The sequence below is a fragment of the Phoenix dactylifera genome, chromosome 8 (genome assembly GCF_051530095.1).
Source record: "Phoenix dactylifera cultivar Ajwa chromosome 8, Ajwa_hap1_PhDact_Kaust_v1.1, whole genome shotgun sequence".
NCBI lineage: Eukaryota > Viridiplantae > Streptophyta > Magnoliopsida > Arecales > Arecaceae > Phoenix > Phoenix dactylifera.
In genome coordinates this window covers 7,305,231-7,322,723 of record NC_143197.1, presented here as the reverse complement: position 1 = coordinate 7,322,723, position 17,493 = coordinate 7,305,231, and the positions used below count along the sequence as shown (strand labels likewise).

The 17,493-nt window shown below is 39.7% G+C and overlaps 1 protein-coding gene across 12 annotated transcripts; it reads left to right on the top strand.

The window, feature by feature from the left end:
- Positions 1-808: 808 nt before the first annotated feature.
- PHYD (phytochrome D) lies at positions 809-13,261 on the top strand. Of its 12 annotated transcripts, none has more exons than XR_015967865.2 (6): positions 809-3,134; positions 3,414-4,221; positions 7,894-8,187; positions 10,006-10,413; positions 11,034-11,195; positions 13,082-13,261. XR_015967865.2 is itself a non-coding variant. In XM_039121413.3 (5 exons), the coding sequence occupies exons 1-4, from the start codon at positions 1,058-1,060 to the stop codon at positions 9,736-9,738; spliced, it is 3,222 nt and encodes a 1,073-aa protein (XP_038977341.3). In that variant the 5' UTR covers positions 809-1,057; the 3' UTR covers positions 9,739-9,748; positions 10,006-10,121. The 12 variants fall into 12 exon arrangements, 3 of the variants coding, with proteins under 3 accessions (XP_038977341.3, XP_038977339.3, XP_088558761.2); XR_005509508.3 differs by having other exon boundaries at positions 11,021-11,195; XR_005509507.3 differs by having other exon boundaries at positions 11,021-11,195; positions 13,036-13,261.
- Positions 13,262-17,493: the final 4,232 nt, after the last annotated feature.

Here is a 17,493-nt window from a genome sequence, read left to right as displayed (position 1 = left end):
CCATAAAATAATCAATCTTATAAGTCAAACAGACATAGTCATATTTAGGTCCATATGCTTGGATCATACTGTCTTAGATTCTGGTGCCGTACAGATAAAGTAATGAATGCACTTTGGCAATATCAGCATGATGCTGGTTCAATGGAAGCATGAAAAAAATTTAATTCATTTCCGTATATGGTTCAATTATAAGTTCAAAAAACTATGCCAAGAACAGATCGCTTAGCGCTTGCACGATAATGTCATCTCTTGCTCCTTCAAGGAGATAAGATTCACTTTAGTTCGAGTCAACCTGCGAGGGACGGCATAGGTGTATAGTAGTAAAAGGGGCGCTGGTAATTCAAGTTTTAAAGAGGTTCTTATTTCTTATAAGAAAGAAAGAGAGAAAGAAAGAAAGAAAAAAAAAAAAAAAAAACTTAACGAGCATTCTCAAACTCAGACTTCAATGATGCTTCTAATTCCTAGGAATTGATGTAAAAGGTGGCGGTTCAGGTTCCCCCACATCCAACTCCGCATATAATTTATAGAGAAGTACAGTCTGATTTGAGACCTCACATCCCAGCGGACCCAACCCTCCCCAAAGCACGCAGCAGAACCCCCTTACCACATAGAATTTTTTTTAATAAACTGATGCCCTGAATATATAATATTAAAAAAATAATTTTTACATATTTGATTGTTCTGAAAAAATATCTGTTCTTATTTTATAAAAATATTTTAGTTTTTAAGCAATAAAAATTAAATTTTATTATATCTCTATGAATTTTTTTCTATATTATAAAAAATTTATTCTTGAAAACTTCAATCAGATGTTGAGTCCACAGAGGAATATAAGACAGAGAAAGCCATGGCTCCTCTCCTGTCTGAGATCTCATCCTCCTTTAGTTCCATGCCTACCAAAGCCCAAGAAAACTCCCAGCTGATGGGAAATAAAACGACCCAATCGTCTCCAATCCCCAGTCTGCACCCGCTCCAGTGGCATCTCAAGTAACTCCAACCCTTTTTGGTTTAAACCCATCAATAATACCACATCAATTAGCTCCGAGACAAGTAGAAGATGGCGTCCGGCAGCCGGCCGACGCAGTCATCCGGCGCGAGCAACCTCCGGGGCGGCGGCAGTTCCCATCCGTCGGAATCGGTGAGCAAGGCGATCGCCCAGTATACCGTGGACGCCCGCCTCCACGCTGTCTTCGAGCAGTCCGGCGAGTCCGGCAAGTCCTTCAATTACTCCCAGTCGGTGCGCACGGCGACGCCGTCGCAGTCGATCCCGGAGCAGCAGATCACGGCGTACCTCTCCAGGATCCAGCGCGGTGGCCACATCCAGCCATTCGGTGCCACCGTCGCCGTCGACGAGCCCTCCTTCCGCCTTCTCGCCTTCTCCGAGAACGCCCCCGACCTCCTCGACCTCCCCCAGTCCGTCCCCTCCCTCGACCCCTTCTCCCCTCACCGCCGCCTCGCCCTCGGCTCCGACGTCCGCTCCCTCTTCACCCCGTCCTCCGCCGTCCTCCTCGACCGCGCCGCCTCCGCCCGCGAGATCACCCTCCTCAACCCCCTCTGGATCCACTCCCGCGCCTCTGGCAAGCCCTTCTACGCCATCCTTCACAGAATTGATATCGGAATCGTCATCGATCTCGAGCCTGCGCGCACCGAGGACCCTGCCCTCTCCATCGCCGGCGCCGTACAGTCCCAGAAGCTCGCCGTCCGGGCAATTTCGAGCCTCCAGTCTCTCCCCGGCGGCGATATTAAGCTCCTCTGCGATACCGTCGTCGACCACGTCCGCCAGCTCACCGGCTACGACCGCGTCATGGTGTATAAGTTCCACGAGGACGAGCACGGGGAGGTCGTCGCCGAGAGCCGCCGCGACGACCTCGAGCCCTACCTCGGCCTCCACTACCCGGCCACCGACATCCCCCAGGCCTCCCGCTTCCTCTTCAAGCAGAACCGCGTCCGGATGATCGTCGACTGCAACTCCACCCCCGTCCAGGTGATTCAAGACGAGAGCTTGATGCAGCCGCTCTGCCTCGTCGGCTCCACCCTCCGGGCGCCGCACGGCTGCCATGCTCAGTACATGGCCAACATGGGCTCCATCGCCTCCCTTGCCTTGGCCGTTGTCATCAACGGCAGCGGCGACGACGACGGCATAAACCGCAACGCCATGAAGCTCTGGGGCCTCGTCGTTTGCCACCACACCTCCCCTCGCTCCATCCCCTTTCCGCTCCGCTATGCCTGCGAGTTCCTCATGCAGGCCTTCGGCCTTCAGCTGAACATGGAGCTCCAATTGGCAGCGCAATTATCCGAGAAGCACATCCTCAGGACCCAGACCCTGCTCTGCGATATGCTCCTCCGCGAATCGCCTGCCGGAATCGTCACCCAGAGCCCCAGCATAATGGACTTGGTGAAGTGTGACGGAGCTGCCCTCTACTATCAGGGGAAGTACTGGCCGGTCGGTGTCACTCCAACAGAGGCTCAGATAAAGGATATAGTGGAATGGCTCTCGGCTTGTCATGGGGACTCGACGGGGCTGAGCACCGACAGTTTGGCGGATGCTGGCTATCCGGGCGCGGCAGCACTCGGGGATGCTGTCTGTGGGATGGCTGTTGCCTATATCACTCCAAGAGACTTCTTGTTTTGGTTCAGGTCGCACACAGCGAAGGAGGTCAAGTGGGGTGGTGCAAAGCATCACCCGGAGGACAAGGATGATGGGCAGAGGATGCACCCTCGGTCATCGTTTAAGGCATTCTTGGAAGTGGTTAAGAGCAGGAGCTTGCCGTGGGAGAATGCAGAGATGGACGCCATACACTCATTGCAGCTCATTCTGAGGGATTCTTTTCGGGAAGCAGCGGAGGGGACAAGCAATTCGAAGGCGATGATCAATGGTCAGTTTGGGGACCTGGAGTTGCAAGGGATAGATGAGCTCAGCTCGGTTGCGAGGGAGATGGTAAGGTTGATAGAAACAGCAACTGCTCCCATTTTTGCAGTTGATGCAGATGGACGTATCAATGGCTGGAACACAAAGATTGCTGAATTGACAGGGCTCCCTGTGGAGGAAGCTATGGGCAAATCACTGGTTAAGGATCTTGTCTTCAAGGAGTCGGCCGATGTTGTCGCTAAGCTTCTCTTCCGAGCCTTGAGAGGTACAGTTTTTTTTTCTCCTTATGCACAATTATTTATTTATTTATAGATAATAGTTGGGGGCTGTAGCAGTGGTGTTTGTTGTCTTCTTGTTGGAGATATATGCTCTCTGATAAAATAAGTAAATGGAAGCTTGCCTTATACTACAGTCTATAAGTCTGAATTTAGGTGTAATTCTGCAATATAATCTATTATGGAATGCAACACCATGATTTGACAGGTTCAAAGGGAAATGCATTTGATTTAGAGAATGATCATTCACCTAATTCAAATCCATGCAGGTGAAGAAGATAAGAATGTGGAGCTAAAGCTGAAGACTTTTGCCTTGCAACAATCGAAGAATGCTATTTATGTCATAGTAAATGCTTGTTCTAGTAGAGATTACACAAACAATATCGTAGGTGTCTGTTTTGTTGGCCAGGATGTTACTGGACAGAAAGTGGTCATGGATAAATTCATTCAGATACAAGGTGATTATAAGGCTATCGTACATAGTCCTAACCCTCTGATTCCCCCCATATTTGCTTCGGATGAGAACACGTGTTGCTCAGAGTGGAACACAGCAATGGAAAAGATTACTGGTTGGTCAAGAGGGGAAATGATTGGAAAGCTTCTGGTTGGAGAAGTTTTTGGCAGCTGCTGTCGACTCAAAGGTCCAGATGCTCTTACAAAATTCATGATTGTCCTTCACAATGCCATTGGAGGGCAGGAAACAGACAAATTCCCGTTTGCATTCTTTGACAAGGATGGCAAATTTGTGCAGGCACTTCTGACAGCAAATACAAGAAGTAATATGGATGGCCAGATTATCGGAGGCTTTTGCTTCTTGCAGATTGCTAGCCCTGAACTGCAGCAAGCTCTTGAAATCCAGAGGCAGCAGGAAAAGAAATGCTATGCAAGAATGAAAGAGCTGGCTTATATATACCAAGAGATAAAAAATCCACTTAGCGGTATTCGGTTCACAAACTCACTGTTGGAGATGACAGACTTAACTGATGATCAGAAGCAGTTCCTTGAAACTAGTGCTTCTTGTGAGAGACAGATGATGAAGATCATAAAGGACGTGAATCTACAAAGCATTGAGGATGGGTAAGTATTTTTTTTTTTCCACTTCAGTTTGGAAAGTGTGCTGTACTCTGTCCATTTTGCAATTATTTTATTTCCATGTTTTTATTCTACTGGATATGGATAAATTGCAGAACTATATTGATATAGTGACATTGAGGAGAACTTGGAGTGGGCACTGATTTGCTTTGTTCTCAGTACAGCCTTAGAATGCTGATTTGCCACCATATGGGTTCAATAAGACCATCTGGAAAACAGTATTGGCAAACTCATTTGTTTAAACAATTGGTTTTGAGATGTTACTAATAATAGGCAAACCAGATGTGTTTCTTGATTTTGTTTCATACCATTCTACATAGAAATGCTCAAAAATGTTTCTTACTTTCAAGTCATAAGCATCACGTATTTTCCCAGCAGCTCAGTTTTATGTCTGAAAGTAACTGGTAGAGAACTCAAAAGTTAACTGTGAATATGGAAAGAGAGTCCAACTGGAAAACATTGGGAAGAAAAGCAAGAGAGGCAAAACATTATCAAAACTAAGTGGAATTATTCTATCTAGACCAATCAAAACTGAAACGGAAATACACAGCAAAACTTAGGTACAAGAATGAATTAGGTTGGAAAATGACAAATAACAATGGCCTGCTTAATATTTAATTTGCTTTTGACAAATAGCTCGAAGACATTGCACATGATCACTTGGAGGTGATTGACTTTGGAAAAAGTCACTTGTACCTACTGTGCTCAGAGAAGTGGCTAATGTAAAGAAAAAGATGAAAAAAAGCTAGTTGGAATCATTTCTCTCATTGACTATTTAATCCAACATTGATTTTGGAAATTCACTGGATGAGAAACAGTCCTCGAACAGTTGCAAGGCAGAACATTTGTTATGGCCACTAACTCTCCTTAACTGTAATATCTTTCCATAAAATATATTGTCGATTGTAAGGATGCACAGGTCTTTATGTAATTACAATTAGTGTTCATTGTCATGGAACATGTAATTAATATTTATGTCTTCTTAAATATGCACAGAGTACAATGTATATGCCATGTTATCTTATAATTACATTATTCTTGAAGTATCTCAAACCTCCATTGGTTGCCATGGGTCTATGGCATACTAGCACATTAGCTAGGTCAAAACTTAAGATATGGGGCTTAAGTGGTCGCCCAAGTACGTGCCAATTGAGAGTTAATGCTAAGGGCTTACAGATGCAGGATTAAGTGAAAATTTGGTTTATGTACAATGCTGAAAAGTTTGGCTATGCTTAGTAGTATGAAAGTACTTGCAAGGCTTATAATCCTTTTGAAGTGTCGAGTTCACTCATGGGTGAAATGCTACTTGTACTATAGAACCAATGAAGGGTGTGTTTGAATTTGATCAAGGATCTTCTTTACTAAGTGTTAGGAGGTTTAGGATGCTTGGTGGCATAATTGGAGACACATGACATTCTAGAGGATCATTGCACTTCGATCTTTGGAAAGTTAATATTTAACTTGGGTTTCAGGAGTTAATGCAAGTATGGCTAAATATGAAAAGTTTTGTGGGTGTCAATTACTTTTAACAGGTATGTACCAGTCTAATTGTATTCACGTCATATGTTGGAAAACTTAACCAATATAATTTTGTTCACTAAACATGGTTCTGAAGGAAACTGATATTCGATCAATACTGCATGAGACTGAAAGGTCTATGGGTATAGCCTATTAATAATTATTTGATAGGTAAGGTAACTCCATAATTCCATATCATTAGACAATTAACTAATGAGCCATTTTAGGTGTCAAAATTCAGAGTGTAACAAATTTCATAATCCACACGCTTCATAGAATTTCAAAGTTTAATTTGTTGGGCCTGATTATTTTCTTAAAATTTTCATTCATATCATATAGTATTTGTATATATTATTTTTATATGGCGTGTACAAGTCAATTTTCTCTCCCATTCAACTTGTTTTAGTTGAAATCAAGGATTAAAATATTGTGATATGGGGCATAATGCCCCCTTGTTAATAGGGTATGTATCCTACGAACACTATATATCAATCAGAACAAGTAGGGGCCGGCCAATAAGGCCTAGTTTGGGTCCGTTTTTATTTTTTTTGCATTTTTTAAAAAAAATATTTCTTTAATGCCGACTTTATGCGAAAGTTGATAAGTTCCTTGATTTGAATGCTTGAATTATCTTTTGCGGTACCCCTAACTTAAGTTGTTGATATGCCTTGGTCTTACTATCACAAGGTGATCTTACCCCTAGTTTAACTATTTTAGTCTTTTGATTGAAAGCCCAAAGTTCAGGAAAATAAGTAATAAAGTTTAGTAAAATAAGTAATGAGTTGTATCAACATGAATTTGGTGTTATTAATATTACATTTTCCATGTGTGCTCAGAGCTTGTTCTTTGCTATTTCACATGAAATTTATTGTGTAATGCATAATTTCACATAGTGCATCATAAAAAATACATTGGACAATTATACTTGTTCATTACTGATTCAAATATAATAACTTTTTGTAAATCAGTGAACTTATAATAATATTTAAGGTTGTCAAGACTAGAAAACCTACTTGTGTAACTGAATTAACAATCGAATAAAGAATGCATGTAACATATTTTTGAACAGTGGTAAACCCCCCCCTCCCCCTCCCATCAACATATTGGTTTGTGGCCGATACAGAGGCATCACTCCTGGTACCAAATCTTTGGTTGAAACCAGCTGAAATAAATCAAAACTACTGAACCATCCTAGCATGTGGTTTGGCCAAAACATTTTCTAAATTTGTAGACATGGGTAGTCGTTGGTGAAAGAGTTATCAAGTTTGTGACAAGAGGTTGTGGGAGTTCAATGCTTGGACAAACCTACATATATTCTTATCTAATGGACTAATCTGTTGTGGTGAGACAGGCAGATAATATGTCACTTTTAATTTCGATCGTCTACTCTGCCCCCTCCCCCCAATCAATTGGGGGGCCAAAAAACAGAGGATGTGTACTTGGACTAAGTATATTGTAAGTTTTAGATGTTTTGCAAATTTTAGTTGTTTCTCGACTTGATGTCAACCTTTCAATTAGTGCCCACTTCCTGGCCAAGGCAACCTTAATGCAAGAGGATCTTTAAGTTGTCTCCCAACCAGACATCGGCCCTCTGAATTAGTGCCAGATTCCCAGCTAGGGCAACTGTTAGGCAAGAGAAGAGCCAACTTTATTGGCTATGTATTCTGAGTCAATGCAATTAGGGAGTTTGCCCTGCAAGCTTCCCCTAAACAAGTGCATACATCTATTACTCAATAATTAATTATCCTTGTGAAGCACCGACTCCGACAACCAATTTAAGCATCAAAAAGTCACATTATGTAACTATATTCATGTGTCTATATAGTATCTGCGATTCTATATGTGTATATGAAATTAGGAATGCAAGTGTCTGCATGTAAATATATGTAAATACCTGAAATGGCAAGCATATCACGAATATCCTGAGATGAAAAACTCCACCACACTTAAATTATAACTCAGTGCGTATGTACATTACATTATAATAGATCATATCAGATAAGCTTTAATTATATTTCTGTATCTTATGTTTGGATAGATCATCTTATGGCCATGATTTTTACAGCACCATATCTATGCTTTGTTACTACTAGCTTCCTATTCTGGGCACATGGACTAATGTTGTCTTTCTGATACTAGCTCATTGATCCTCGACAAAGGTGAATTTCTGCTTGGAAGCGTTATAAATGCTGTTGTTAGCCAAGTGATGATTTTGCTGAGAGAAAGAGGTTTACAATTAATTCGGGATATTCCTGAAGAAATAAAAATAATTTCTGTATATGGAGACCAAGTTAGAATTCAGCAAGTCTTGGCTGATTTTTTGCTGAATATGGTGCGGCATGCACCATCTCCAGATGGGTGGGTGGAGATCCAAGTGAGGCCAAGTTTGAAGCAGAATGCTGATGGAACAGAAGTGGTGCTTTTCCAATTTAGGTCTGCTAGCTATATTGCTCTTATTCCTTAGTTTGTAGAACTGCGGAAGTAGAATTGCTATTTGTTACCTTTAGAAGACCAAATGTTTAATTGTTTGTATAACATAAAATCAGTATAATAGCATGTATATGACAATAAGGCTTTCATTGTGATATCCTGGATGCTTTCCTGCTTATTGAGACATATAGCTTATCTGATGGTTGTAAGAATCACAATCCTTTACTGTGATCATTTCATGCATCAAGAACATATCCCAATAACACGATCTTCAAATTTCCCCCCATTCTATAGCAAAAATGATAGCTAGTATAAGTCTTGTAGCAATGAACCTTCTTTCCCTTTTAGTCTTTTGGAATTAAAAATCTAAGAGCAAGCATATGTAGGTCATACTTTATCCATTGCTTTCTTAACCAGGTTTTTTTTAAATATATATTAGATTAGAAGGTATGGATCAAATGATCCTTCAGAGAAACAAAGTTAGAAAAGGGCGGTGAATCAATGAATTGTTTGATCCTCTGCTTATTCTATGTACTCATTAATTAATTTTTTAAAATTTTGAATTCTTGTCAACCTGAATGCTTTCTTTCCTATCTTTTAGGTGGATTGATATCACGGTAAATATGGCATTTTTGTATTTTATTTTTTAAAATTTTGAATTCTTGTCAACCTGAATGCTTTTTTTCCTATCTTTTAGGTGGATTGATATCACGGTAAATATGGCATTTGTTTATATTTTTTATAAATGTGTGGCAAGTTCATGTGTGCATACAGGTGTTTCTAGTCTTGTTTTCTTTTTCTTGTTGTGCATCAAATGTTGGAATTTAAGCAACTTCTCTGAATAGCCATCGGTGAATTTAGCTGACCATGATATATGGTCCCACATGTGCTATTGATTTGTTGTACTCTAATTCGAAACACTAGAACATCTCAATTACGAAATCTCTGAGTCCTATTTGTTTCTTATGAGGTTCAGTTATCAAACTGCCTTGTTGTATTGAGCATGTAAAAGCAAGACCCTTTTAGTCACATAAAAGTGATTTAAAGAAAATACTGAAAGAAAGTTGTGCTGAAAAAAGGAGAACATTTCTGATGTGTTACTAACAAAATGATAGGTATTCCAGAAAAATTTGCTCTGGACTTGTTGAAAATGATTTATGGGCACTGAAACTTATTTTCAAACTTGTTCTATCGGTGCTGATGTTCTCTTTAAAATAATGAACACAAAGCATAACTTGTTCAATCAAAAATTTGAAATCCTTGAAGACTGAAAGCTTATAAAAAACTCAAAACAATTACACACACAGCTAAAATTTCATAATAATCTCTTATACATGTTTTCTCATAAACTGAAATTGGGGTGGAAAACATCCTATTATTCCCACTGCAATTTCATATCGTTCCAGTCAGACATCATTATGTGTGTTGCCCTTACTATTCTTTTATGTTCTCTCCTATCACTAACTAGAAGGAAGCTATACTGATATAAGTTATTTTGCATGTCATGCAAGGTTCGCCGTACCAGTATCGGCCTCTGTACCGGTGCCACACTAGCATAGTATTGGTACGGTACAATGCAGAATTTTTTTTTTTGGCATACCAACCCTCGATACGTTATCCGTACCGGTACCAATACTGAAGCGGTACGGTACGGTACGTCCGGTACCGTCCATGACGGCATAGTATGGCATACTAGGATGTTATATAACATCCAATATCTTAAAATTTTAAGCCTGTTTTCGCTTCAATAGCTTTATGTCTTCTGCCGTTTGCCTTTTTTTTCTCTAATTGCTGATCAAGTGTTGGTTTTTTATGGCGTAGGATTGTTTGCCCAGGTGATGGCCTTCCAGCAGAACTTGTGCAAGATATGTTCCATAACTCCAGCTGGGTGACCCAGGAAGGCCTTGGTCTGAGCATATGCAGGAAGATCCTAAAACTGATGAAGGGGGAAGTCCAGTATATCAGGGAGTCAGAGAGATGTTACTTCCTCATCTTCATGGAGCTTCCCAGTTGTTATATTGGTGAAAGCAGGGGGAACTAATCCAGTCAGAGACATGGAATTCTCACTGGACTGATATTATGCTAAGCTGCAGCTCTAGTAAATGGTGCTTGGTTCTCTGGAGCTATACTAGATGAGCTAGGCCCAAAAACTGAGAGACATCTGAATAACTGCTTGGAAACTCTCCAGTCACGTTGGGAACTCCATTAGATGACTGGGGCACTGTTAAGGTCAGTGATGTTGCATGAGATTGTTTTACTGATCTTGTGCAAGCTTTTCCCCATTTTATTAGGAGCATGCCTATGATCTTGTTTGTTACCCTCATAAAGCACATAGGAGCCATGGCTACGTGAAAATGTATTCCCTGTTGTTGTTTGCTTGATGCTGTTGGCGCTTGCGAGCTGGAGATGCTAATGGTGGCTTCATCTGTTGTATATGAGTCTGACGCTCTAAATGAATGAATTGCTATGGAAAGTTTCAATAGCTTTTAAGATTCTATCCATATAGTCTTAATGAAGAATTTTCTCTGATAGGGATGCTTTCAACAAGGAAGCATGCCTATTGTAGTGGTTTGAACTTGGGAACTTTGTAGAATTGGTGTTGGTGGATGTACATAGGTGTCAAATTTTGATCCACAGAAAGCTTTGATGTTGCTAATGAATCAACGCAATAGGCAAAATTATGAGTAAATGGAATAATCATTTATTACTGATTACTGATGGATCGATAATATTAATTTCTTGGAAGTGCTCCGCCTTTTGAATGGTTTCCACATATTGATTAACCATTTGAAAATATTTTTGGTTGGCATAAATTATCATTGTCTAAATGGTGCAGATCTTGGATTCAGGAGATGCAAGGGTACTATATGCTGTTGCTCCTGCAAAAAGGCCCGGCGTGCAGGAAATATGTAAGAGAAGAAATATAATGGTGTCTTCTGCTGCTTTTTTTGGCAAATTATGTTGCCTTCTGCGGGGATTATTCCGGCGACCAAGCAAGTGCGCTTCCAGATGTAAGTTGGTTATCTTGCAATCAATTATTACCTTATTGTTGAAGCAAATAGGTTCGTAGGTTTCATGAGGTGGCTGCCCTGAAGTCCTTCCAAGAGGGATTTGGCATTGTCCACTTAGTTTAGCTGGATTATGCTGTGAGATGCTTGCAGGTTAGAACAGGGTGCCCTTTCTGTTCCTTCAGCATTTATCGGAGCTTTTAAAACTGAATTGCTATTCTATAGTTAGACTATATAACAGAATTGCCCTTCCATTAAATTTTCAGAATCTCACTTTTTACTTGGAAAAAGAAAAAAAAAACATTACTGTTATTCTTTTGCTCTCTATATGCATGCCATGCACCATCCAGCTTATTGTTGAGATTCACTGTTAAATTCTAATTCTATTAGAATTTCTATTTAAGTATTCATTAATTTTAATAATTTTAAGTTTTTATTTTTAATTTTATTCTGCTTAGTTATTCCTTCTAAAATAATTATTTTTATCCTTCAGTGGTTAACAAGTCTTATTTTGTAGGAGTCTACTTAGTTATGTTTTTCCTGTCCTTAATCACGTGCATCATGCATGTTCGGAACTAGTTACAAGAAAAATACAGTGTGCTTGGCCATATGAATTGTCTCCATTAATAGTAAATTACGAGCATCTAAACTAATCATAGCCTACTTTCTGCTACTAAGAATTCACAAAGGGAGATGCCAGAATGCATGATCCAGGGGACAGGAATCTTAGGATAGCTTGCCAGCAGCAGCAAATATTATCTTGAGGACGCAGCACGTAGAAGCGGAACAAACCTGATTCTGTTTCAGCATATGGATATCATCTCCCCAACTACAGATGGCAAACGTATGGATAACACTGAAGAGACGTCTGAAAGCATAAAGAATGTAAATGGACAAGGAGTATTCTTCTGGACCACCGACTACCCAAGTCCAAGAAGGCAATGAACAGTTGAACACAAGGATGAGAAAATGATGAAAAACATCAACAAAAATAAACAAAGGCAAAAATATTGAATCTTTTTAGGTGAATTGGAAACTCCTGAATTGCACTTAGAGATGGCTTTTGGAAAACCATAACATACAACTATACGAGCCATGCAGCCTTTCGAGTGGACTAGCATGGAGAAGGCTTTGATCGAAGTATTCAAATCACAGAAACCACAAAGCCAGAAGCCACGGATATGTGCCCTGATTCGAGCATGGACAATATCAATTTGAATAAAAATTTCTAGAATAAAAAGTATTAAGAGTACCAATTGAAAATAATTTTTCTTTGAAACCCATTTGAAAATAGATTTTTTAAAATTTACTCCACATAATTCATTTTCTGCATGGAGATGTCTTGTCAAAGAATTGAGAAATTGGCATCTTGAACCTGAAATATAAACTTGCCTGCAAATTACCACCTCAGTAGGACCAAAACACACTCTGGGAGTCTATAAATGATCGACCTCGCCTTCGCATTGTGCAACACAAAATCTTGCTCCTCACAGCACGACTTGAAGCTCATGAGGAGATGACTAGCCTTGCTGTCACAATCCAACTGTCTTTTCAAATACCTCGTGGCAGATTCTACAGGAGTACAAGTCAATAGTAGAATAATCACTTTCCATTTTGTACTGTGCACATAATTGGGATGCACTGTGTAGCACTTACAAGTTGAATAAAGTAGATAGCCTGTTGCCATAGAGCTAAGAGATATATCTATGATGTAACTGTTATTGGTAAAGCTCACACTAAATGATTAAATAGTATATAATGTTTCATTGAAGTATAAACATTATGCTTTTCCTGCAAAACTTTGGCGTAAGTGAATTGCCAGAGTGAAATGCAGTCTTTGCAGGTTATTTGCAAGATTTTTAACTTTCAAGATATACAAAATTCAGCAGGGGATCAAAGTTTGCGTGTTGGTTTTCAAGCATGTCGGCAAAATGTTGTCAGGTGATGCAAGATCACACTGTGGAATAGGATTAACTTATGTCAGTGTAATGATGGCTACTTATATCTGTAAACAAATCTTCTACTCCATCTAAAGAATCGAATCCGCCCTTGTGGTAATGTTTCTTGTATCTAAGTCAACTGTTCTCCAATATGTCATTAGCTGAACCAAATTGTGATAAATATCTCCAATTTTTAGCATTCCTCGGATAGATCAGCCGCAAAATTGCCAGCAGGCTTCCCAAGAAATTGGACTACTTCAACTCAACTTCAAAACAGTGGAGTGTGCATGAACACTCACTGGGAGTATTATAGCCTAGACCATGACTAACAAATCTCTGACCAATTCATAGGGTGCTAAACATCAGCAATTGCTATATTATCTAGGTTTAAGCACCCTCCTCAAAACAGGCACAAGATTTCTGCCTCGATAAGCCAACAAACTAACTTGAGAAAATGTACAGGAAAAGTTTGGGATAGCAGCACACTCAAAAGTATAATTCAAATACCAAGATAAGTATGCAAATATAGGTCTTGCCAAGCATACATGAATCACAATCCATACTATTAACCTTCATTTATTATACAAGTAGAATGCACATAAACAATTGTTGCTTCAGATAGCCAAGTTTGGAAAACTAGATATCACACTTAAATCACAAAAAAAACAATCCAAGAAAAGGTACAGGAAAAGTTTGAGATGGCAGTACATTCAAAAGTATACTTCCAACTACCAAGATAAGTATGCAAATATAGGTATTGTCAAGCATCGTGAATCACAATTCACATTGTTAAGCCTTGATTTAGATACAAGTAGAATACACATAATCAATTGCCGCTTCAAATAGCCAAGTTTTGGAAAACTGGATCACACTTAAACTGCAGAAACAACAACCCAAGCCCCTTTAAAATGACAAGACCTTATACTTCAAAAACTGTTCGTCAAATTAAAAGAAGGATTGTTGTCGCTGGGACGTAAGTCACAAACCTTTCTATATGTGAAAAAAAAGGCAATTTAATATACGTTCATCTTATTCTTAATCTAAAAGCGAAAAAACTGAGAGGGTTAGACAAATATACCTCATATCTGTTTGCATTCCAATAAAATTGAGCAGATGATGCTTAAGGTGACATGGCCTGCAGCACACAAACAACACCATGACAACAAAATACACCAAGAGATATAAACATCAGTTGAGCTCAACTCTACAACAACTATTTTCTTATATATATTATAAAAAAGAGAACTTTGGCACTCCACCAAGTATGCAAAGAGTTCATGAAATAAAATAGTGGAAATATCGACAATAAGAGAATAAACAGCTTTAAAAAAATAAAAGAAAAGAAAAGAAAAAACAAACAATCAGCCATTAGCCGTTCTATTTATTGAATTTAGACGAAAAAGATCTTAAAAAAATAATAATAACTGAAGATGGATTACTTTTATGGGAGAAAAGCGAACCTCTCGGACACGGGTGGACTCGAGCTGGCGGCCTTCGATGCGGTCGGCGAACTTGTTGACGACTTCGCTCTGCAGCTGTAAGTCCGAGTCCCAACAAACCCTTTGTCTCCTTTCACTATTCTCTCTCTCCGCCTTTATTTTATTTTTCTCTTTAGGAAGGTTCAATTTTCATGAGCCCATGACCAAGATATTTTCTCAAGATGACTAAGCTCAATCTAATTGGACACAAATGAGTTCAACTAGAATTGATGCATATTGGGAAAATAAGATTATCTTGTGAAAGTTTTCAAATGAATTTACATAGTAGAAAATTAAAACAATAAAAAAATAAGATTATCAACAAGTTTATATATTCAATCATGTTAAAAAGAAAAAAAAAACTTGCGAGTGACTTTCTTAATATTTTGGATTAAATTATCAACAGAAACATGCCATGTTGGATTAAACATTATCTAGGCACATCGCCATATTATGATCGTCACTTTCTTAATATTTTGTATTAAAAAAAAGTGAGAACTATGAACAACAAAATAATAGCTAAAAGCAATATCAATGCTGGCTTGAGAGTGACTCTTTTCTCCATTATTCAATGGATGAAGCACCATTTAGGTACATCCTCATACTGTCATTCGTCTTTTCGATATTTGGCCTTTGGCATTTTTTTTTTGTGGTACACCGGCTGCTTATACTAATCTCGTGTGAGCACAGCCAACAGAGTTAAAAGAAAGAAGACAACTCAGTGGAGGAGGAACAATAGAATATTGGTCTAGAGGATCTCTCAAGAGTAGTGGGCAGCATGGCAACCCAGTCCGCAGCTTTGTTCATCTCTCGGTACGCATGCACGGCCTGAAAAGCATCAGACTCCCGCACCAACTACCAGATATCACCAAGAAGTGGATGCTCATCCCCCTCCTCTAGTATCCATTCAATCACCATGGCTGAGTCCCTCTCAAGGATGATGCTCCTAGCGCCTAACACTTGTCTCGCGTAGGAGATGTCCTCCTACGTTTTCCTAAGCTTCGCTCCCAAAACTGATGTCTTGAAGGAGCGTCGCTCTCCCGCCGTTACCAGCCTGGAGAACTGGTCCCTAATCACAAACGCCACACCATATCTATCTCCATCAGCAAGTAGGCTACCATCAAAGTTCACCTTGAGATGGTTGAAAGGTGTGAGCTCCCAAAAAACAAGGACAAACCTGAGTGTTGTAGTAGCAGAGAGGGGGTCCCAAATTTCCTAGCTATCCTAGATGAAGCATCCAAAGTAGTCTTAGTGACGTCAACAGCCTGATAGAATGCCATCTCCACAGTAGTCCTTAGGGGTGCCCTCCTATCCTCCAAGATTCTGTTGTTTTTGTCTAACCAGATGTGATAAACCAAATAAGCACGGCGATAACTCCATCCAGCTGTACTCAGCAACCACAAAGCTACTCTCATATGGCGCAAGAGATCCTCCACTGATTCCGTGGACCTAGGGAAGAGAAGATGTCATACATTTACAAGGAAGGTAATCGTGCTGTAGATTAATTGGTAAACCATAGAATGACATAGGTGGGTATTTGAGGGGTATATATCGATTTTTGGAGGATAAATATATAATAAGCTATGCTACAAGGATATGCATATAAAAACATTTTTCAATAATTTGGCAAATATTGCTGCTATGACTTCATGTAACCTATGCTTGTACATTTCGCTTTCACGGTTTCTTCAAACATCAAAAGTCTACACCGACACATTGTCCCAACCACTTAAATAAATGCAGATGCCGGCACTGGTCATATAGCTCGCAAGCTCCAATTCTATCGCATACATCAAAGTGTAGCTATTTTATTGCTTTCCTTAGGTTCTTGCACTTTTTCTCCTTGTCCTCCTATTTTCAACAAATAAACAAGCGGATGGTTACAATGGGATCAAAATGCTACCTGCTGTTGGAGATAAAGGAGGAAAATTATAAGTGGGAGAACCTTCTCGTGAGTGTCTCCAACTTTAATTTCTGTTTTTATGAATCGTGTTCGTGGGAAAGGGGTTAATTCCAATGCTCATGCATCACATGAGCAAACATTAATTTTAAGGCACTATGCATGGGTCCATCGATCCAATGGTCTAGTCAACATCAGATCTAGCTACTTTGCCTCTGAGGAGATATTGCTCATGCATGTTCAGAGAACAAAGAGATATATAGCGAGAGAGAGAGAGAACAAAGATATATATATATATATATATATATGTATTACTATATATCCATTAATATTAGCAAGCAAGACACAGAATAATAATGAGAATTAAGTAGAGTCTGCACAGTATCTTGCATCCAATCCGCAGGTGGCGGTAGAAATGCACGGATCTTGTCCCCTTGACAAATCAAGATAGAGAGATATCATGGATCATTGCCTCGGCTTGGGGCTGATCAGCTACATCATCTCGAACATGAAACATAGCTTCTCATGTGGTGCATCATATATACCATGCATCGGAGGTCTTGGGTGGGAACTAAAAGTGAGCCCAAAGGGAGAAGAAGCCTTGACGCATCAGCTATCACAGCCATGTTCGATGTGAAGGACCATCTTTAGCCGTTCCTTGAACAAGGATTCTTGGGTTTTCTTCTGGTTGCTTGCGTTAGATGATTCAGGTTCAGAGAATGGATGCATACCAATCTATCTGTCTGCATCCAGCCAGTCACCATCCATTGGCAAATAGCATGTGATGTGATTAATGTGATGCTCACTTTTCCAAGCCTCCCTCCTTGCGCATTTTTATCATCAAGGACTCATTCATGCCACGCCAATTTTTTAGTTGGGAGATGGTTAATCTACATGCTTAATCTGGGAGATGGTTTTACTCAAAAGAAAATCTTATTAATCTACATGCTATTTTTTTCTTCAAATTATAGCTTTATGAGAAA

Coding starts and splice junctions, on each gene's coding strand:
- PHYD (XM_039121411.3), top strand. CDS start 1,058: ATGGCGTCCGGCAGCCGGCCGACGCAGTCATCCGGCGCGAGCAACCTC. Junction 3,135..3,413: donor TCTCTTCCGAGCCTTGAGAG/GTACAGTTTTTT, acceptor AAATCCATGCAG/GTGAAGAAGATAAGAATGTG. Junction 8,188..10,005: donor GTGGTGCTTTTCCAATTTAG/GTCTGCTAGCTA, acceptor TTTATGGCGTAG/GATTGTTTGCCCAGGTGATG.